This window comes from Dipteris shenzhenensis, chromosome 19 (assembly GCF_047967505.1).
Source record: "Dipteris shenzhenensis isolate YYH24624 ecotype China chromosome 19, Dip_SZ_1.0, whole genome shotgun sequence".
Classification (NCBI taxonomy): Eukaryota; Viridiplantae; Streptophyta; class Polypodiopsida; order Gleicheniales; family Dipteridaceae; genus Dipteris; species Dipteris shenzhenensis.
In genome coordinates this window covers 19,696,327-19,719,527 of record NC_141614.1, presented here as the reverse complement: position 1 = coordinate 19,719,527, position 23,201 = coordinate 19,696,327, and the positions used below count along the sequence as shown (strand labels likewise).

Sequence of the window (23,201 nt, the reverse complement as noted above, 5' to 3'; positions counted from 1 at the left end):
TCTCTCTGTCTCTCTCTCTCTAACACACACGCACACTTTTTCTTTTTGTAAAATTCACCCCTACCTAAAAACCCCCAAAAAAAAAACAGGTTGTTACTTGAAAAAGTCATATAATGTTGCTCAATGAGATGCTCTTCCTTCAACAATGAAAAAACTAGGAAAGTCGTCAAGGAATCCCGCTCAAAGATAAAATTTAGAAGGATATACTCACTGCTAAACTTGTGCTACCCCTTGCTGCCTTTAAATGATAAACAACTCCATATTGGAAGAGAAAGAAGCGGATACTTAATATAGTCTCCAAAATCCTCCCTCGTATAGAACGAATGTGCTCCTGCAAACTCAAAAGAAATCCACATTGCTACATTTAGACTATTGGTTACTTCTATAAGAGAACAATATAAAACAAATTTCCCTTTCTCTCCCCCCCACCCCGCCACACTCGCATACTTTTTTTTGGGAGGGGGGGCTACGCGCACTCACATGCACGCACACATAGAGGACACAACTTAGAAAGAAAGCAAGACCAAACAGCACACAAAATACTCAAGGAGAGAAACAACTTGAGTAAGCAGAGCTACTAACTAGATTTCAAAACATTACATGATCTCTTGATAAACATGATGGTTAACAAGGTATAAGGAAAAAACCCAAAAAAGGAAGCACCAAGAGATGTGGGGGGTTGGGGGGGGGAGAGAAAGAGAAAAAGAAAGAAAGAAAGAAATTTTATTAAAGGTCCACGGAAGGCCATACATGGCCTATGGGACACAAAATCATCCGAAAGGAAAATACATCATCAACGATGCGCCAACTAGGTGGCCTCATCGTAATACCGCTAAGATGCCAAAACTGGCTACAAAAATCCTAGATACAAAATGAACTAACGTCCGTGGAAGACTTCACGGGCCTATGGATCAAGGTACAAAGTACACCAAAAGGATGATCTCATAGAAGCCCCAATGGGCTTGAACACAGTGCACGCTAAGGCCATTGCTGAGTGCTAATAATGCTAAACTGAAAAATAGTCTAGAAAGCTTGTGAACTTTAGGGGAGTCTCAGAAGATGACTTCTTCAAGAATGAGTCAGCATGGGATAAGCCACAACTAATCTTTATCAATGAAGTTTCTAGCGATGATATCCATAACTTCATTGATAGAATAGTATATACCACCATTAGCAAAGTGGCAATTTGCAACATTGTCATTTTTGTTGATAAAAAAGACAAAGCCATGCAGGTTACTCTAGAGCGAGCATATTCATCAGATTTGAGGATCTATAGTGGTGTTTATGCAACAAAGAGAGGCAAGACAGAATGTGGCATAGTGATTCAATCTCTTGAATCATTCTTTTTGTGTATGTGGAGTCCCAACCCTAATCACTCCTTACAAAACAACATAAGAGGGAATTCGAAAAATTTGAGATCGATGCTAGACGAGCAAGATATTCCCAGGTCCATACATTATCCAAAAAACAACTATGGAAGTCCTACAAAAAGTGGGAGTCTCTTGCTTACCATGATGGAGAATTTGCTACCGGCAGGTTGGGAGGTCACCTTGTGCAGGATGGGATATTTATTTGAGGATCTCCTCAGAAAAGGCAACTCCACAAATATTATTGAAAATAAGCATTTCATGGCCTATTTTTAACTTCAAGCAGATCTAACTAAACCTGATGAACTGATAAGCTAATAGGGTACAATGAAATCGTGTATCCATGAAACGGCTAGTGGGCCTAGTAGGTAGTCCACTGTACTGGACCCATCGCCATGTGAGAAACAGGTTGAGTCCACCAGACAATAGCCATCTCTAAAGACCATTATAGATGATCAAGTCATGGATTGCTCCTAAATCAAGTAGATGTCGCCCATATCCTGTCACCTGTGCAGCATCTGTGGAGTGTGCCAATATCCTAAGCTCAGCTGCATCTAGCTCCAGGACTATGTGAGGATCTGCGTCATCTGTAAAATCAAGCAGGCCCTCCTGTCTATACCCTATCGGTGCATTGAAGTCTCCTAGCGGGAGGATGTCTCCTTGCCTGGAGAGCTCCATGGTGTCATCATGGATTGTATCATATGGACTGTCTCCCTCTACGGTGACCTCTCACGCATAGGAAGACATGTCTAGAGGGGGAGGGAGAGAGAGAGAGACGAAAGAGAGAGAGAGAGAGAGAGAGAGAGAGAGAGAGAGAGAGAGAGATTATTAAAAGTCTTCGAAAGACGAAAGAGTATATAAGACTAAAAAAGACCTGATATAGTGAGCGGAGGGATGGAGCCTCTAAACCAGGCATCAACATCCATGATGCACGACAAAACCATCATCATAGTGATATTGATACATAAACAAAGAAAACTCTCTAATCTTAGGGAAAGGATGAGAACTAGCGGCACTGTGATTACCATCTGGGGAGGGATGGTAGAGAAGTCAAGCTAGCAAGGGATCAACGATGTGCGAGGCAGCTATGGCGACATAAAACAACTGACGGCTGTTAGTACGTGTCATTCGATGTGCTCTCCTAGCATGACCTACGATGAACTAGTGCTAATATCACGCTAATCGGCCATGTCTCTGATCTCGTGAGCAAGGAAGATATGTTTCCAATTTTATATGTGTCTCCAACCGCTAGTGAGTCTGACGTGCCTCCCACTCGGGTTGAGGCCTCATCTCGTTGGAGTCCATTTGATCTAGCTGAAAGAACCCCGTGATAGAGCTCTAAGAGGGATCAACTAAGGAAGAAGTCTGCTCCCGTCTCCATGCTCAGAGTACCCTCTCGCGGTCTCTAAGTGTCTCTCGCTGGTCTGGGTAGGAGAGGAAACGGGCTAAAATTCCATAACTATCCTTGAAGAGACAGTCGAAACGTCCTCAGATCTCATAGTACAGAGCACACCTGAAGATGAAATGCTCCTCTATCTCAACCTCCTGTATGTCACACAGTGTGCATATGCGCCGCTTCCTAGGTAGTCGCTCTGCTCTACCGCTCTCGATGCGAAGTCTCTGTAAAGAGACCCGGAAAATTTGTGGGATAGGTGAATCTGTGTGTATCCTGGTGGGTCAATGAAACCCTTCACTGGGAGCTCACTCGGTCTCAACCAAGTCCGAAAAGTGTGTAGCTGTAGTAGATCCTCACGGATAACCTGGTTGACCTCGTCTGATAAGAGGGGAGAAAACTAAGCATCCATGTTATACTGGACGAGAGGTAGTCTATCCATGTGGAGCCCCAGTCGCTCAAACCATCTCTCTGTACGTGCATACCAGCACCTCTGATCTCCTCCTGCTGCAAGTGCCACAGAAGAGAATAGAGCTATCCATGGTAACCTACTACGCCTTGAGGTATAATCTCCATATTCCCTAACTTGGTACAAATATGTGATGACCTAAAATGCAGCATCTAGCTGTAAAGGGAGTGACCCAACTCAACCTGAATGATCTAGTGAGGAACGGATGACTTACCACGAATCATCCGTGATAACATGAGAATCTGTAGCCGGTCCACACGGGCCAACTCTGTATCTGACAAGTCTGGCCCCCAACAAGGACTGCCGTACATCCGCGCTGGGCGAGCCAAGGAGTCAAAAAGCAACCCCTTGGTGTCTCCATCTTGAAAGTGCGAGCAAAATCACTGCCTCTCTAGTCTGGCCAATGAAGCATACCCTCTACTCAAGTGTGCCTGCATCGCGGGTCTCATAGTGAAGCTCGGTCCGGAGAAAATAATCCCAAGATAAGTGTATGATGAAACTATATCAACAGATGACCCCGCAAATGTGAACTGCTCCTGACGCATGATGGCTCGAGATGTATTGAAGATCATGACCCGTCCCCATATGCAAAGAACTATCTACAGGAGAAGAGAATGGTAAGCATGATAGACCCACAAGAGCATATTTATTACTTACAGCAGGAAATCCGTGAGCTCCAGCTCAGACTTGCAGCTTTAGAGAGGAAAACAGATGCATGGGAAGCACAAGGAAAACAGGAAATTATTCATGAGGTACTGCAGATATATAATACAGCAGCACCCACACCACGGATGGTGATTAAAGTCCGGGACCTGGTCACAAGTCAGCTCCAATCAGTAAAACAGGAAATTACAGCAACACTGAACACTAAAGTTAACACTTCGGATGTGTATGACGAAGTACAAGAACAGGAAAAGAGGGTGGCTAATACATGACTCGTACGCATAGGGGGGCTACCACAAGGCTGGTTTGAAGGAACTCAAAAGGAAAAACTGGAAAATATCATGACCACTTAAGGATGCTAAAGACGTAATAGTTGTCTTACAAGAGGGGGGGACACAAGCCAAAGTATGCTTCCAAAACAAGATGAAAAGAAGCAAGATTCTTAAGCAAACCAATAAGCTGAAAGGCACTAAAATATGGATACCGGAGGACCTCACCCCAACTCAGTTCAAAATGAATGCGACTGAATTGGCTAAAGTGAAGGATGCTCAAAAGGAAGGAAAATGGGCTGTTTACAGAGATGGAAAAGCACTGCTAAGAGACTTCAAATCCAAGCCTAAGGACTCTCATTCTCAAACTGATGTAATGCAGGCCGATTATCATTGGTAGGAGACTGTTGTTAACCTCTGATAACTTTATGAGTGCTATATATACTCACAAGACACTCTCAGTCTATAACTGATGTTTTGGTGTTCACCTTTTGGTGTGTGTTTGTCCCATAGGCCCGTGAGGTCTCCTGAGCACGTTAATATATCTTTCTTTCTTTCTTTCTATCGTTAGTGCCATGGGCGAGGATAAAGCCAACCAAGAAAGCCTACATCGCCTTGTGATGCAAGAGCCATACTCTCTAATGCAATAGAGATACATGATAACCTTAAACGTTGCATCCAGCTTTAGTGGGAATGCTCCAAACTCAAACAAGACTATCTGATGTGAGACTGAAGGCTTACTATGAATCATGCGTGAAAGCACGAGAACCTGCTAGTTGGACCAAAGAGTCAAAGAGAAGAGTCTTGGTCAGAGGATCTTGGAAGTGAGAGTGAAAAAACTCCCACTCCAGTCTCTGGCTAGTGCGGCGTATCCCCTTCTCAGTCGGGCCTATAAGGCTGGTTGCATCGTGAAAATCAGGCTGGAGAAAAGGAACCGCAATATGTGTAGGATGCAACCACCTCCACTAGTAATCCATCCAAGGTGAAATGCATTGTTTTCCATTATCATTTTCTTGTTGATGGTATTTGCAAAGTGATTAGGCATGGCAAGACCTCCGAAGGATGCATTTTTGAAAGTTTAACGAGGGGACGGCTCATGAAATCTACGTTTTGCTAGGCTAGATAGATTGTGTTGTGGGTGATTCCATGTAATATTAATGTCTCTAGTGTCATTGGTGTTATTGCAACTAGATGTATGCGGGACTGAAGGCTTACTATGAATCATGCGTGAAAGCACGAGAACTTCCAACAAGGGCTTCCATACATACCTGCTAGTTGGACCAAAGAGTCAAAGAGAAGAGTCTTGGTCAGAGGATCTTGGAAGTGAGAGTGAAAAAACTCCCGCTCCAGTCTCTGGCTAGTGCGGCGTATCCCCTTCTCAGTCGGGCCTATAAGCCTGGTTGCATCGTGAAAATCAGGCTGGAGAAAAGGAATTGCAATATGTGTAGGATGCAACCACCTCCACTAGTAATCCATCCAAGGTGAAATGCATTGTTTTCCATTATCATTTTCTTGTTGATGGTATTTGCAAAGTGATTAGGCATGGCAAGACCTCCGAAGGATGCATTTGTGAAGGTTTAACGAGGGGACGGCTCATGAAATCTACGTTTTGCTAGGCTAGATAGATTGTGTTGTGGGTGATTCCATGTAATATTAATGTCTCTAGTGTCATTGGTGTTATTGCAACTAGATGTATGCGGGAATCAGTCCCTCATCTACTTTGGCATTTCTCCCACACCCGTGACTTTTTAGGATTCCTTGGGCAGCACTTGAGAACCAGATGTCCGAATTCTACTTTTGGAAAATCTTTCTGGCATTTTGGGATTCACCCACCTAGACAAGAGTTTGATTTATTTTTCAGCTGGTTTCGCTATTGGGCACTCTGGACTCCATGGAAGGACAGAAATCACAGAGTTTTTGGTGATCCAACTTTTTCACTTTTCTCTTTTTTCAGGCACTCTTTGCAGCAGTGCTTTTATGATTGTTTGCATACTCAGTACATAGACTATGACATTCAGATCTTCTCTTGTGACTCTCTAAGATAATGCAAAAGAAATTTCACAAAAAAAAGATGGTGGCTGGGTGTTTTAATGTCTCATTGTGTTGGGATTAATTGGCATGATGATTCATCTGTTCATTGTTCCTAATACAATTGGCAACTTGGGTACAGATGATGACTTGATACCAAAGAATGGAGATGATGAAGATGTTGCCGATGATGCATTGATTGACTGGGAAGATGGCAACTGGAGGAGATGATGACTTTGATACCAAAGAATGGAGATGATGAAGATGTTACTGATAATGCCTTGCGCCAAGATTTGTTAAGCCTGTGAGGATATACCGTTTTGAGGTGTTGCATGGAATGTATTGACCACATGCCTATTTTGTGTATTTGTATCATGAGACTAAGCTATGGGCCAAAGGATTGACAAAGGCATTTAAAAACCTTGAGTTATTTTGAGCTTGTAGAGCTATGTTGAGCACTCCCTCAACTTGTGGACAAGGGTTGCCTTTGGATGTACTATTAACAAATCTTTCTGCTTTTGGATGCTCTATTAACAGATCGGAAGCAAGAGCCACGATCTAGAGGGGTAGATTGAATCCAATGCTTTGTCCCATCACCTCTCTCTTTACCTAGCTTGCATAGCTTCACTTGTGTAAAATTTCGTATTCATAAAAGTTGTTGACATGGTGAATTTTATGCTTTTGTAGGTTTTACAACAAGGCTACGCTCTAGTGGGGGATGAAGAGCTAGTAGACACGTGGGACCCTCATAAACCAAACTAGTTCAGGGACAGCCTGTAAAATGAAGAGAATAGAAGACTGCAGCCAACTCTGAGAAGGCACACAGTGGAATGAATCCCCATCCCCCTCATCTCTCCTCTTCACCCTCGCCTTTCGGACAGGAAATCCCCTCCCTCTCTCCTATTGGCTGTCCCCTTATCCTTAGCCATCCCACCGCTGAGTCTCTTCATGTCTCCTGCAACGGCCAGCTTGCACCGAGTCGGTGCGTTGTAAATACTCCATATGCACCACCTGCAACCACCCTGTATCTGACAAGGTACCACTAGATAAACATTTGTGCCACCAATGAGTCAGGTCTGCAAAGGTTGGATGAGTCAGGTCTGCAAAGGTTGGTAGAGCATGACTGCGCGACATGAAGACCCTTGACGCATGACCATGTGCTTATGTCCCCATGTGACTATGCCATCCTGGTGACCATGTTGTGTCATCTTGCAACCATGTCATCGCCATGACTTGTGTCATCCTTGTGACCATGTCATCGCCATGACTTGTGTCATCCTTGCGACCATGTCATCCCCTCACTAAGTGACTACATGATCTTAGTATAATAGTTCCCCCGCCACTATCATTCACCATCCTGGTGAATAAGTGATATTGAAAGATGTGCAGGAAGAATGCCTTTGCTAAATACAAGAATTGTCATAGGTGAAGCAAAAAGTCCTATCGAAAACATATCAGAGTCACCCAACTTCCAAATGTATCACCAATCCATATCCATTGTGTTTCACAAGAGTGGAGTTGAAAGAAAACTTTATTGAACCACTGGTTACAAAAATGTGCTGATCAAACTGCTTTACAGAAGCCATTGGCCAACAAAAAGACCTCCTTTATTACAACAGTGTGCTGAAATCCAAGAAAAACAACCAGAGAAGGCGGATAATGTACAAATATTTTGAGCTGAAAACGAAACCAAATTAACCCAATACCAAAACCAACGGAGAAGCCGACATGCTAACAAGAAATGCCACAATCAGGAGGCAACAAGCTAACTATATACAAAAACCCTTCACGGGCCAATCAGTGGTAACGAAATTTTCGGGCAGCAGGACCTGCAAGAGCACTGAGATTAGAAGAGAGTTTTTTAGGATACGGTTGTTCAATTCCAATCCCAAGAAGTCAGCCCAGAAAATTGATACAAACTGTCAAGATTGCATGGAGCTTTAGACTAGCCTGACAACTGCAACAATAAATTAAGGTATTTAATACTCACTCAGAATCCCTAGAGTCAGAACCGTCTTCAGAAGCAGAGCATCCTAAAAGTACGCCAGTAACAGCAGCTGTGCCCGACTGCACAGAGTTTGGCCATACCCTACAGCTACCTTGGGAACTGATAAGTTTGCTGATAGGCGGACTAAACTGTGCAGCAGGGACTCCATATTAAACAGAGCCTGCAGTAGACCTCAGAATTCGCATGAAACTATCCAGAATCAAATTCTCTGCACAGGTCTGACAGGGCCGTTAGCCAGATCTGTAGTAAATTGGGCCTCCACGCATGTACACGTCACACGCTCACTGTTTCTTCCTCTACCGGATTTCTGCAGGAGGGCTCCTCTAAAAGTCCACATTCCAATAGTCTGAGCTCTGTTCTTTGTGCGGCTCCAAAGTTATTTTTAGAAACTCCGTTGCAACGTGGCAGAGCTGCAACAGAGCGACTGCATGGCTGCAACAGCCCGCATCACACTGGTGTCAGCCACGTCTATCCACATTGGCATAGTGACTAGTCCGAATGAAAAGATCATTGGTCTTCCGATCAGAGGAATTGAAGAAGCCATTTGGGCAATTATTTGCAAACTTATGTGAATTACAAGGACAGATGACCAACAGCGATGCCATTTTGGAGCTGCTGATGATTTTTTTGCCTATGAAAGTTATTGAGGACTGGATTGTCAATGCAAGTGTCAATTTCGTGCGAAGGTGGCAAATGATTCAAGAGGTGTGTAAATTGCCAAAGGAAAAGCTTGAACGGTCTACTATTTTGGAAGGCAACTGATCGACCTTAGTTATCAAGTTTTGCAAGCAAGCAAAGACATGGAAGATCATAAGCACTAAGGTGTACTTCTTGAATACAAGCTTAAGGACCTTTTCACGCATATTATTTCCTTCCGTTATGTTTTTTCTACTTTCTATATCAAAGAAGTAACTAGAATGCTTGGCCAGCTGCTAAGTATATGGTCCAGCTGCTAGCTACATGGGCAATTGTAAGTAGTTCATAATAGGTCAGGCTCTAACAGCTTCGAATGTGCCACATCGCTTCGCAGGATTTTAGAGTTTCATAAAACGCTCTAGTGCTGGCCAACTAAAAATGTTAATTTACAAGATATGACATATAAGTTTAGGACAATGCTTATCTATTCTAGCATAATGGCCAAAAGAACAGTACTATATCATATAGAAGTATCATGAGAAGAAGAATAAGACATGATAGCCTATACCGGATATAAGATTATGTAGGTCATGCAACAATATTGAAGATTGAATGTGCCTGAAAACTGAAGCAAATTGATCAAGTGACCACTACGTTAGAGAAGGATTATAAAACTAGAAACTATAGGGTTGATGACTTTAAAGATTTGAATATCATTAAATTAAAATCAATTAGAGAATGTAATTCATTGAAAACCCTTCTATACCTAAGAAACCAGATGTGATCATATTAAAAAAGTATTACATCTATGATGTGCCCTATGGGTGATCATATCTTATGGTCTTTAACTCTAATTCTACAAGATCTAAAACTAAAGAATCATTTTACGCACTTGCTCAGAGGAATTATATACTGAATAGTTTGTTTGAGTAAATGCCCACATGGAATCCTTAACTGTTTTAGATAATCAAAATCATTATTGTCCAATACCTACGGAATGCTTTAATGAATTTGTTCCACTGAATCGAACTGAATGAGAAGGTTGGTCCACCATTGGAGCGCATTGCCCTTCAAAAAGGTGGCTGCCTTTTGGACTTTGGAGGATTCTGTGAAGTGTTCACCTAAGTAGGCAACATCAAACTATTGTACGAATGTCCGGCATCCCATTCAAGGTCTGAAACTTTACAGTTGCCCCTCCCTCCTTGTAATCTTTCAATTTGCTTTTAGGGGTGAGATTGTCATAAACGGGGGGCTGTAAAAACGGTGGAGGCATCACTACTCCCACATTCAAAGCCATTCCACCCGTACCCATGGTGGGGTTTGGCATTCCAGGTCCCACTCCCTGCATCTGTGGCATATTCCAAGTATTGCCCATTGTCCCAGGTATTCCTGTCTGCATTCCAGGCTGCATCCCAATGGTCGAGTACATCAAATTGGCATTTGCAGGGGGCATTCCACCCATCATAGGTTGCAGAAATTCTGCATTCCGAGCTGCGTGCTGCCCACCTGACATTGCGGGTGCCTTTGCGGATGGTGCCAACATTGCCTGGAAAACCGATTCCCCTCCAAAATATCATGGATGCATCAAGGGCTGAGGAAGGGCTTGCTGTCCTTGATTGACTGAATGAAAGTTGTTGGCATCACCCACTATAGGGGTGATCGAGGGCATCTCTGAAAGCTGTCCACTAAAAGAAACGTGCCTTTGAGTCGTCCTATGCTTCTTCTGTTTCTTCTGAGCTCACTTTTTGCTTCCAAGGGAAGCAACCATAAGGGGAGGAGCTTGCATAATCTCCATGACAGCATGTTGCAACTGCGACAGGGCTCCTGCTACACTTTGCATTAGCAGCTGAAAAACGGCGTTGGGATCAAGCTCCTCTGCCTCATCTACCTCATCCTCTGAGTCCTAAGTGGCATGCTATGAAGAAATTGGTTGTGCCCCACTATCCTGCTGGTCATCACCCTTGCTGATGATGTGCTCCTCTTCAAAGCTCTCTGAGGCTGTCTTCTCCTGCCCCTCCTACTCAGAGATGGTCAATGACTCTCACGGTGTGACATGCTTGCTAAGATTGATGGCTATAGCAACAATTGCAATGAAGGTGTCCTTCACCCAACACTACCAGGGCTCACCTCTATAGGAAGATGGTGACGATCCCAACAATGGCCTTCGATAAACAAAAGGATAGTAGTCTTGTTCTACTCAATCGTAAACTTCATAAATGGCCACAACACAAGCTTCAGCCACGTCAATCACTTAGCACAACTTAGAAACATACTTCAACAACAACAAAGGTGAGGCTAGAATGCCCCTGCTCAATGAAAATAGTACACAGTGCACCCACTCGCCCCAAATGCCTTGGCACCCTTTATGCTTTCGAATGGAAATGTTTTACAACAAGGGTTCAACCCTGCATTGTTCTTCTTTGCAAATGCTCTACCCATCTTCAAGGCATCTAATACAAGTGCACCACTAGACTTCCCACTGGCAAGGCATACTTAGGCATCCAATTCTGATCTGACCCGACTGAGAGGCATTCAGGCATCCAAACCACTGGCAAACTGAGCTCAAGGCAGCCTCAAGGCTCTCACATGCATCCACACTGTCCTTAGGCCTACCACATGAAGCACCCTTGCTATGGGTGCTTGCTAGAACTTGAAGGAGTCCTGAAAGAAAGAACAAGGAAAAACAGAACCTTGAACCAATTCCCACTGTATGTGGCAGAGAGGCGAGCCCTTTTTTCGCACCTATTCTCTGTCCAGGCTCCCCACAGGGTGCATGTGCCGTCCAACAATTAGGATAAGAGAGAAAATGAGGGTAGAGGGCGAAGGGTGAGCAAGAAAGAGCTTTAGAGGTCAACAAGTAATCAGATCTGTCCCAAAGCCTCGACCCTGAGATCTAATGCCTCGATCTCCGTGCTCCCACGATCGATACAATAGCAAAGAGCCTCGAATCGCATGCCCAACAAGTCGTACAGTAGTAGAGAGCCTCCAATCCCGTGGCAAATAGTAAGTATTGCACGAAAATAGCCTCGAAATTTGTGCCATGGGCCGTACAGACTCTCGGGATGCATGCTTGGCAACCAGAGCATCGACACACAAGAGAAGGAGCAGCAAAAGTGCAACGAAAAACACACAGGGAGCTTTTGCTTGACGTCCAACTCCTCTAGGAGAGTGAGGGGAGAGAGATGAAAGGTGGGGGAAGGCCATGCATACACATGCATGACAAATGGCAACTCCTTCTTGCCATTTGCCCGTTCATTAAAGTCATAACCCCCATACCAAGGACAACGTTGACAGTACTTGGGCCAAACCTTTAGACCCCTATTTTAAAGCCTTTGCCTTGCCCCTAGGACCTAGTGGTGCACCTAAACTTTGTCCCTAGGAACTTCTAGGAAGTGTGCACTTCCTCTAGCCAGTTTCTAATGACCAAACCATTATTAAACTTAACCATGGTCAACCATGGGATAAGCTTGAGTTGAGTTACAAAGATACTTTACATCACTTTTCATGTTCTCGTGACACTCACACTATGGTGGAAGGGGGGGGGGGGGGGTTTTGTGAGTGCGTCTCCTCCATCTCTAAACTCGCTAGGCTATGTTCAGAGTGACCCCTCATCTCGGCCAATCTCCCTTGAAGAAAGATGTGATAAGCCGGACCTCAATAGAGTGTGCTCTAGTCGCTCTCCGTGTCGCAAGTATTGGCGTCCCGCTCGCCTACACCTTAGATTTTTGTTAGCTCTTTTTGAGTTGTTTTTTCTTTCATGCATGTCATGACGTGCTCCCACATTTGAGCTTGCTCCTGTTGGTTTCATTCTTACTTAATGAAGTAATCTTTTTGAAGAAAAAAAAGGACCAAGATATATGGAGCTAAAGGAGATCTACCCGTATGATACGGTTAATCTCATCTGGTGGGATTGACTCAGGAGGTGCGTCCATGCTGTACTGAAAGTGGGGAACCCTGCCCATCTAAATACCATGCCTGGCAAACCGTGTGGATATGCGTGCAGAACACGTCTCGCCCCCTCTGCTAGTCGTCTCGATGACTCTAGGGCCAGCCTCGATAGTCTATGGCTGGAAGTCATTGTCTGAAAGATGGCATTAACCTGTAGAGATGTCATGGCAAACTTTGCCTGTACTATCTCATGTGAAACTCAAGCCTTACTCCAAATCATATGGACCCCATAGTAACTTGTAGCCACTCAAATATCATCCACTCTATCATCGAGAGATCAATGCCCCAAAAGTGTGATGCATACATGGCAGTTGGCCGCACTAACGTGTTGAAAAGCCAACCCTTGGTCGGCGGATTCTCAAAGTGTGCCTGGAAGAATCGTCTCTCTAGCTATGCCAAAGCACTCCACCCCCATAAGACTCATGTGCGGGCTGCATGAGTCATCATGAAAAACAGGTCATGTGAACAATGCTCCCAAATATGTGTAGGACTGTACACTCTCCACTGGCTCACCACGGTAAAGTAAAGCTAAGACGGAAGTGCATTACATGAGAGGTGTTAAAGACCATAACCTTGGTCTTCCCAAGGTTGATTGTCAGGCCTCTCTCTTTCTGTAGAACACCTCTAGGGCTTCCAAATGTCTCTGCGTCTTTGGAGGCCCCTTCGCTGAAGATGATATAAGAAGTATGTCATTGGCATATAGCAGTATATGTATCATGAGGTCGACCAGTAATCCCCCTAGGCCGTCTCTAAAGCATGTGATCTCATCGATGTGGAATGTGAAGAGAGTCGGTGAGAGGAGGCAACCCTGCTTCACCCCAATGGTGCTCTCGAACCCAATCCAATAGACCACCTAGGGCACGAACTCTGTCTCTGACTAACTCATATAGGCTCATCACACGTCAAATCAACGTCTCTAAAATCTACATTGTAGTATCCTGATCATGCAGAATAGCTGGACTTCTGAACATCTACAAAGCATGTGCAGACTGCTATCTGGACCTCGCCTCCTCAATCATATCCCTCAAACTGAAGATGTGATCTAGACTAGCATGTTGCCTCTGGAATCTTGCCTGTCCAAGTGCCCACTTCCCCCAAGCCTCTGTATGACTGCTGAGCTACCTCTCTAATACCAACCCATTAACATTGGCGAAAGTGTAGCCAATCATGAGTATGTGGTAGTTCCCAGTATCCATAGGGTCCCAGGCTTCGATTATCGCCACAATAGCGCTTGTGCTCCAAGCAGGTGGGAAGCCTTGGCATTCAGCCTCGGTGAACATTTGTGTAGGACCGGATCCAAGACCTCCTACCCATGTGCAAATTTCTTAGTTCGTAGGCCCTCGTGATCCTATGCTCTCCAATTGTGTAGCCGGCAAAGTGCAGCATGTACAGTCTCTGTATTGAACAAGTAACACGTGGTGGGCATGGGCATACAGGACATGTCTGGTGGTGTTTGCATCTGAGCAACATAGAAGGAGCATGCATACGTGAGGCACACACCTGGGTCAATGCTGGGAATAGGTGGCTTCCCCTCCGATAGAAACCCACATCCAGTGGTCAGGTCTCCTCTTGAAAAAGATCTCGCAATCTCATCCATCATGTGTGTGAGGAGGGTCCGCCTCTTACGGCATGTCAATTATTGGAAGATCTATTGAGCCTCAGATTACGTCAGATGGCTTAAGGCATGCTCCCCTGTGGGGTGGGCTCTCGCCTCTCAGCACTTGTCATCGAACCAAGGAAACAACTCCTATCGACTCGAGGAAAATCAACGAGGGAAAGGACCCCCAGACCTGCAAAGAGGGAAGGGCTATCGATAGGAATCCTCCGATAACAACCTCCCCTAAAGTGCAAGAGCTGCAAAAGGGTCCCTGTGAATCATGTCTAGCGTCCCAGTGCGAAGAATCCCTACACTTGGTGGTGTGGAAGAGATAACCCCCTTACCTCTAGCGAAAGAGGTAACACATCGAGGAGAAGAGGAAGAGGGACTACTCAGGTGGAAGGTTAGGGGACTGAATATCAGCATGACTGTCACCCCTGACTCTATCCACGAGTGAACCATGTGTGGGTCTGGTAGACGGGGAAGACCACATCAACACCTAAAACCATGACACACACACGTCCCGCCTGCCCAACATGACCAGGAGCGACAAGCCTCACTGGTACCCAAGAAGAGACAATAGGGGGAGGACAAGGTAAACGTCTTGGACGCGCAGGTACCGAAGGTCTTGGACGAGTAGCTAGTCCAGGACGATGTGTCGAAGGTCTGGTAGCACGTGTCGAAGGTGCAGAACATGCAGTCAGTGCTGAAGTAGTGAAACGAGGAAGAGCTGCACCAGAAGACCTTTAGGGTCTTTCTTTTTCCTTGGACAATATCTAGCGAAACACCCAGGAATCCTGCAGATCCTACACTGGTCTTGCCTCCCTACAATCTCGACTCTCTGTCTGAAGAATGAGCCATCAAGACCCTAAAGCATGATATGGTCATCCGTCATGTTAGGGTCAAAAACAATGACCCTAAATCATGGCTCCCCATCAAACCTGACTCCCTCTACTGCTCGCGAGGGCAGGCCTGGTAGAGGAGGGGAGGGGGTCTCTGTGACCAAGCTGAACACGGCTCCGATAGATGGTACACCTGCGGGAGCCCGGGGAACCTGATGAAAAGAGAAGTGACCCGACTATCCTCCTCCACACGATCAAAACCCAATGAAAAGGGCATCAAGAAATCCCTCCTGGAACTAAGTGCCAAAGGGCTGGTCTTGAGCAATGTAGCTGCTCAATCCGGACAATCAAAGACCTTGAACCATAAGTATAGCAGTAACTCAAGTGACATTTCTTGAAGTCATATCGCAAACAGCCTTATATGACCAAAGACAAATGACAGCTGTGGAATGACCTGTCATTTGCTTTTCCATTGACAATCTTACTGTACAAACAACTCAGAAGGCAACTTGGAATGCGTAGGAAATATGCATTTGAATGCTTAGAAGATGGGGCACACAAATACCACGCTTAGAAGATGGGGCACACAAATACCACACCACCAAGAACAGAGATATGTTACTCTTGACATAGGAGATCCAGAATGTTTTTAAACATATACTTTTTCATAAAGAAGTTTTCACATCAAGACAAATGCTCACCTGCTCCTCTTCCCACCATGCTTCCCAACTATCTTCACCCTTTGCACCAACACCACCACGATATAATAGCCAGTTTATCCAATCGTCAAAGTCATCTACAGTCCTGTAAATGTAAGGACAAGAATCAAAATGAGAAATACAGAAATACAACATAAACCAAGAGAATGTGACAAGAAGACACAAAGAAACCCATATACTTACTTCTGCCACTCAAAACCTGAAGGATTGAAAATGTAGGGGGCAAAAAGCCAAGATAGGGCAAGAAACCAGCTACTGAAACTGAGAAGGATGTAGCTTGTACTTGAAGTCTCATAACCATATGCAAGGTATACAAATAAAAGCATTACAACTTCCAGCCTGTCCACAAGTACAGATGCACAAATTAAATTAAGGAAAGAACCAAAAGCTTAATAAATCAAAATTCGAAGACCAAAAAGTTTAGTTGTTATTTCACTCATCTTCAGTGAAGGGTTTGGTACATACGCTTTAACAAAATGACTGCGAGAAAACAGTCTGTAATTGTCTGCAAACTTGATATGTTGCACCACAAAACCTCTTCCAGTGGCTCGATACTTGATAGCAAATATACAACATGATACAAGTGTCAATTCATAGAACACCGACAGAAATGTCCCATAAACTGCAAAACCAAAAGTTCATGCAAAGTTAATCAACCCCATACCTTTGCACCACCGTGCAGGATAGTTCGACCAAAATAGTGTGTCCTTGTACCAAGGGAAAACGTGAAAAAGACCGAGCACAACTGCAACTGCATTGTTACAAAACTTATGATTGCCTGAAAGCCACATACACTGCATGTCAAGGATCCTCCAGCATATAGAAATAAACCCTAACCTCCACACACTTTTTTTTGGTGAAATCTTTGATTGATTATATTATATGAGTAGAAACCTCAAAATAAGGTGCTACAATTACATCAACTGAAAATTTCAGTATATGCCAAAAAGACCTCATGATCTATGCAGCGGGTGTGCAAGCAATCAAAGAAAGATTGCTGCAGAGAACGCCTAAAAAAGCCAAACAGAGAGAAAGTAGGATCACCAAAGACTTTATAATTCCTATATGTCCATAGTGCCCACTAGCGAACCCAAACGAAGAAAAGATGAAACTCCGGTCTGGAAGGATGACACCCAAATAGCCAGAAGAACTCACGAGATCACGGACAATGCCAAACCAACTGGGAATCTCACTTGCAGGCGTTGTCGAAGCAGATCAAAAAACTTACGAGAGCACGGACAATGCCAAAACAACTGACGCACAGTCTCCTAACCTCCACACACCCACCCACTCACACACACATACTTTGTTTTTTTTGTGAAACCATGTAACTTTATATTACAATAAGCAGTTCCCAGAAAAAGGAACATAAAATTACATCAAAAAATGGCATTATAAGACAAGCAAGCAGGAGAATCATAAAACGATTGTCCGATTGAAATCCGAAAAAAGTGAAACTTCGAGAAGGTGAGACTTCAAGTCCAAAGTCCCCAATAACAAGCCAATGTGAAGAAATGGCCAAAATCATGTCGACATGGATTGATCCCAAATAGCAAAAAATGCTAGCCAAAAAAAGTAGGAAATCGTGTCACGAGACATTGCTCAAGAAAAGAGTAAAAAGTCACGAGTCTCAGCGCCATGCCAAAAAACGTAGGTCAATGATTCCCTCGGAGCTAGGCATTTGTGACAAACAATAGGAGCAATATATCTTCGTGCCACGAGTTGACCAAAAGGGAAAACACCAAGCATCACTCCCCACAACAGGACCTGTTCACGTAGAGGCAATTTGCAGCTCCAAGCTGCCACATATGCCCGCGCGCACACACATACATTTTTTTAAAAGTGAAATCTAGCACACGCAAGCACCCACACACACACGCCTTTTTTTTTTTTGTAAAAGAAAATTTTTGAAAAGCACTTACATTCATAGCTGTCCTAAAGTGCGACAACTACAACTCATAACTAAAAATAGTAATAAAAAACTTCCAACAAGGCCTCACGAACGCCTCCAAAGGAATGAGTATCCTATAGAGACCGACGCAAAGAAGCTTGAAAGTATGGAAAGACAGTCACTGAAGAGTGCTCATACAATCGAATAGTACAAGCACAATACAACGACCAAAGAGTCCAAAATAATCATACTATTAAATAGAAACATATCTTCCAAACAACCAAAACCGCTTGCCAAAGGAAGTGGATGGAAAACGAGCTCAAAGCCTTGTCATCAAGCAGAAAAAGTAATCCCATGCAAAAGGACAAGTCCAAACAAATGTAACACTGCCTTTGTTGGATGAAAGCAATGTGCATGGAGGCCACGAACAATCCCATTGGTAAAGCCCCAACAAAACAGCACCATTGGAATGCTCTTTGCTTGAGAGGGAGTTTGGTCTTCCAAAATGCACCAAAGAGAAGTTCTCCACCAAGAGAGGGACTTATTCAGATGCCAAAACTGACTACCATAGTCTTGAATCCATGGCTCTACAAGCACGAAGTCATATTCCTTCTTGGCAAAAAGATTAGCAAACGATAGCCTAGTGTCTCACGATCAAACAGCCAGTCTAACAAGGGGCAGGTAGAAAGTAGACAAGGGATAGGCTGAAGAGGCTGCAAAAAAGTGGTAATAAAATGCTAGATAGGTCTATGATGGATGCCTAAGCAATACTTTCTCCTGGCCTATTGAAAGAAAAGTGTATAACCTCGATCGTCCACACACTTTTTTTCTTTTGGGTAATATCCAATGGAGTATATTTATATGCTCATAAATTTACATGATGGGAGGTCTCCAAAATGGAGAGTATCCCAAAGATCAGAAACATAAAAAGACAAGCTCTATGCAAGAAGCAGTCATATCATCCTCATGGTAGGCATCATATAAGGATTGCCGCAATGAGGCTCGGAAAGATTCATATGACTTGTGAATCTGCCGACCCAAGTATGCCAAATTATGCTCACTTCAGATTGTCCAAAGAGCCCAATATCGCACCCAAGAGAGAAATAGTGAGTATTGAGACAGATACTTCATAAATTTGCCAAAGAGCCAGAAATGTTTCCAAAATCTGTTACTCGGGAAACGGATCCGAAGATAATCTGAAATTCTCCTGAGGAGGATCCTAGTACACGGGCAGTGCCAAAGCAAATGAATAACAGTCTCTGAAGGAGCCTGACATCTTAAACATGTGGATGGTGCAATGCGACGTTTAGCAAGTGTGACCCCCACTAACAATCTACCTATCATACATCTCCAAAGAAAAAGTCTTTGTTTCAATGGCATTTTACACTTCCATAATATCCCGAGATTCCTCCGCCACCATGAGAGGGGCTTCCTTATATGCCACAGAAAATTAGCATATTGCTGAATCCATGGAGAAGGCTCAAGAAGCCTATAGGCTTTGATGGAGGTTAAGGCAAGAAGAGCAACTGGATGAGTGCATGTAGCAGAGGGTTGCAATTGCCTATCCATAAGCATGTCTGTGTCAGCCACAACTGGAACAGGTAGAAAAGGATGCATTCCCAATGCATAGGAAGCAGTGGCCTGAGAAAAAGATAAGACATATCCCTGATCATTGTAGGTACGAAACGAAGAGAGAGAGAGAGAGTGCAAGTACAGGACGAAGTCGATGTAGAAGTCTCGTCAAAATATTTAGATAAGGTTCCTAAACACAAGTGCAAAGTACTTGTATCTAGGCCTAGGACTAAGTGTCCTAGGTGTCACATAGGACTAAGTGTCCTATGTGGCATAGAAGGCACTAACACTACAAGTGCCTACAAGGCACATACCATGGCCTATAGGGCATCACTAGAACCACCAAAAGATGGCCTACAAACCCCCCTCCATGGGATGGGCTGCAGTACTCTGCAAACGTCTCAGAACACCTGGTAGTTTCTGGTCGTGGTGGCACATGTTCATCCAAAATGATATAGCCATCTATGAATGTATAAGGAATGTCAGATCATGTAACAAAGGGAACCAAGTGTAAAGCCTGTCGGAAGACTTTGAACTTAGGACGAGGAAGTGCCTTTGTAAACATATCCGCGATGTTGTCCTCTGTGGGAAGATAGGACAACTCCATGTCTCCTGCTGACAACCACTCCCGAACATAATGATAGTGAACCTCAATATGCTTGGTACGCGCATGAAACACTAGGTTACGCGCAATGGCCAAAGCACTCTAGCTGTCAGTGTAGACAATAGTGGAGGATGTCTGGCAAATACCAAGATCTGTAAGTAACTGTCGAAGCCAAACACACTCTGCTGTAGCGGTGAAGGCTGCCCTGTACTCAGCCTCACAACTAGACGTGGCAACTATCGGTTGCTTCTTGCTGAGCCAAGAAATACATGAATTGCCAGGCAAAAAACAATTGCCAATATGTGACACTCTGGTGTCGGAACATCCTGCCCAGTCACTGTCCGTGTAAGCATGCATGGCAAGTGAACCCTGATCACCATAGAAGAGGGTTAAATCCTGAGTGCCTCTGCGATATCTGAAAACTCTCTTCACAGCATTGCTTCACTGCCTGCCAATGCGGTGAACTGGGCATGTGCATGAATCTGCTGAGCTGAGATACTGCATACTGCAAGTCTGATGTGACATAAATAAATAACGCATCCAACAGCCTGCTGATAAAGAGTGATATCACATGGTGCGATCCCATCATGAGGTGAGAATTTGAAGCCAGGGTCCACTGGAGTAAAGATTGGCTTGCAATCCTCAAACTGAAAACGATCAAGGAGCTGTCCAATATACTTGGACTGAGACATCATGATACCCCCCTCAACATGAGCAAAAAGAATGCCTAAATAATAATGGAGCTGTCCCATTTCTGACATATCAAAAATCTGCTGCAAATCAGCCTTGAAAGCTGCAATTTGCTGAGTATCTGGGCCCGTGAAAAGCATATCATCCACATATAAAATCAGCACTAAAAAATCAGATCCACTCCCACGGAAATAAAGTTGTGAGAGTTTTAGACAATTCTTTTGAAAAGGAAATCGATGCATCTTACCCAAAAGACAACCTTCACACACATGTTTAGTAACTGTGTGAGTCTGAGGTACATCATTTGCCATCTGCTGTGAATGTAGCTTTGCAAGAGCTCTATAATTGAGATGGCCCATTCTCTCATGCCGAAGATGAGTTTCAGCAAGCTGTGAATCTGAAATGGCCAATGCTTCAATAGAAAGTGCAGTTGAATGATGATCAAGGTGATAAAGCCCTTTTTGCAAAGTGCCAGTGAGAACTATGGCATTGTCATCACGAAGATCATATACTAGGCATCTGTAGCCATCAAAAATTACTTTGAAACCTGAAGTAGCAATTGCTGAAATTGAAATCAAGTGACTTCAATGCCAAGCACAAACAGAACATTTGTCAGAGTGACAGGATGGCTAGAAATGGATGTGAGCTGCACATCTCCAACTCCTTTTACAGCATATGAAGCATTATTGGCACATGTAACAGTCCCCCCTCGAGGTGCATCAGTTAGAGAATGAAACAACTGTGTGCAAGATGTGACATGCTTGGAAGCACCACTATCAAAGTACCAAGACTGAGCATCATTAGCAGTAAAGAGTGCATCAGCTTTGGAGGGATCAAATGAGCAATGGACAGCCCATGCCCAATCATCCTGAAGAGCATGTGCATGTGAAGCATCTGCTGGCTCATGGGATTCAATGGCATGTGAGGCATTAACTGTCAATCCTGCTTTCTTTTTCTCTGAAGCAATGCACTTCCTGCATTCTGAAATGTCATGTCCAGGCTTGTGACAATAGTTGCATCTTTTCTTCTTTCATTTATCTGCTGTATTTTTAGATGCATGGGAGGAATTGCAGCTGCTATGCGCAGATTTTGGCTTGCCCATAGGCTTGGAAGCCTTGCCTCTTCCTGTTTGCTGTGAAGCAAATGCATGATCAAGAATAATGGCTTGTCTGTTAGCTCTACTTTGCTCTTCCTGCAAAAGCAAAGTAACTAGCTGATCAAAAGAATAGTGGTCTGGATTACCCATGGCCACTAATCGAAGGGTTGTAGCAAACCCTTGATATGTATCTGGTAGTCCATTCAATGTAGTACTGACAAGCTGTAAATTTGGCACCACCTCATCAATGTTGGCAAGCTGTTCCATGAGGTCCTTGACCTTTGTCAAATATGCATCCATTGACTCACCTTCATTCATATTCACATTCACTTCCTATAATTGCCTTCTCAAATATGCAACACGAGCTTCATTGCGAATCTGATATAGAGAAGCCAATTTATCCCAAGCATCCTTTGCTGTCCTGCAAGACCGGATGTGTGGAATAATGACTCTCTTGCATGATAAAGCAATGCATGAATGTGCATTTAAATCTATTGCATCCCATCTTGACTCTTCTTGAGTTGGAAGAGCAGCAGCAGGAGTGCTAGAGGAAGAGGCATCAGGAGGAGTACCACGTGCAGAAGGTGCAGCAGTAGAACCAACCACTGTCGCATTGGCTGGCCTCAGATCAGCACTAGAAACAATATTCCACAAATGCTTTGCAACAAGAATATGTTTCATCAGATAAGACCACATCGGATAGTTGGTGCCATCCAACTTATCTTCACGAAGAACTCCAAATAAATCTTGATTGTTCCAAATAACCTGAAAACCCAAAAGCCTCAAGGCTATCACTGCAAAAAAGCTGGCTGTCCCAAAAATGACAGCAAATATCTGCAAATCTATGACCCAAAAGCGCAAATGCAGATCTGACCCAAATGTGACTGTGACAGGCAATGTTCACTGCAAAAACAGCAAATGTGGCAAAAGCCCCAAATTTATTGAGGGCAAATAGGCCAAAAAGAGGGCGAATTCAGAAAAGCCCCAAATTTTGCTGAAATTTTACAAATGTGACCCAATCTATGCAAATCTGACTCAATGCCCTGCAAATGTAACTGAATGTCCTGCAATATGACCCAATGTACTGCAATCTGATGCAAAAACAGCAAATTTGGCAAAAGCCTAAATTTATTTAGGGCAAATAGGCCAAAAAGAGGGCAAATGTGTGAAAGCCCCAAATTTTGCAATGTCCTGCAAAAGCCCCAAATCTGTAGATGATTGCAGTGAGACCAAGGACCTTGTACAGCGAAGGTACGAAATGGCGTACGGTACAGTACGACGTACGGATGGAGTACAGCGCAACATACGGTCGCAAGTATGCTCACGTACGGTACAATACGACGGCAGATGTACTGCGCAGAGTACGAGTACGATGCACGTCTTCTCACGTACGGTACAGTACGACGGCG

General features: G+C 44.0%; 1 protein-coding gene across 1 annotated transcript in view; it reads right to left on the bottom strand.

Moving 5' to 3' along the window:
* Positions 1-23,201, bottom strand: part of LOC147890189 (callose synthase 9-like) — a 243,601-nt gene that overhangs the window by 20,995 nt on the left and 199,405 nt on the right. The window contains exons 44-48 of the mRNA XM_087390160.1: positions 16,604-16,717; positions 16,405-16,493; positions 16,123-16,278; positions 15,922-16,024; positions 212-331 (exon numbers count right to left, since the gene is read on the bottom strand). Coding sequence (XP_087246286.1) covers positions 212-331; positions 15,922-16,024; positions 16,123-16,278; positions 16,405-16,493; positions 16,604-16,717 — 582 coding nt within the window. The remainder of the gene's footprint in view (positions 1-211; positions 332-15,921; positions 16,025-16,122; positions 16,279-16,404; positions 16,494-16,603; positions 16,718-23,201) is intronic.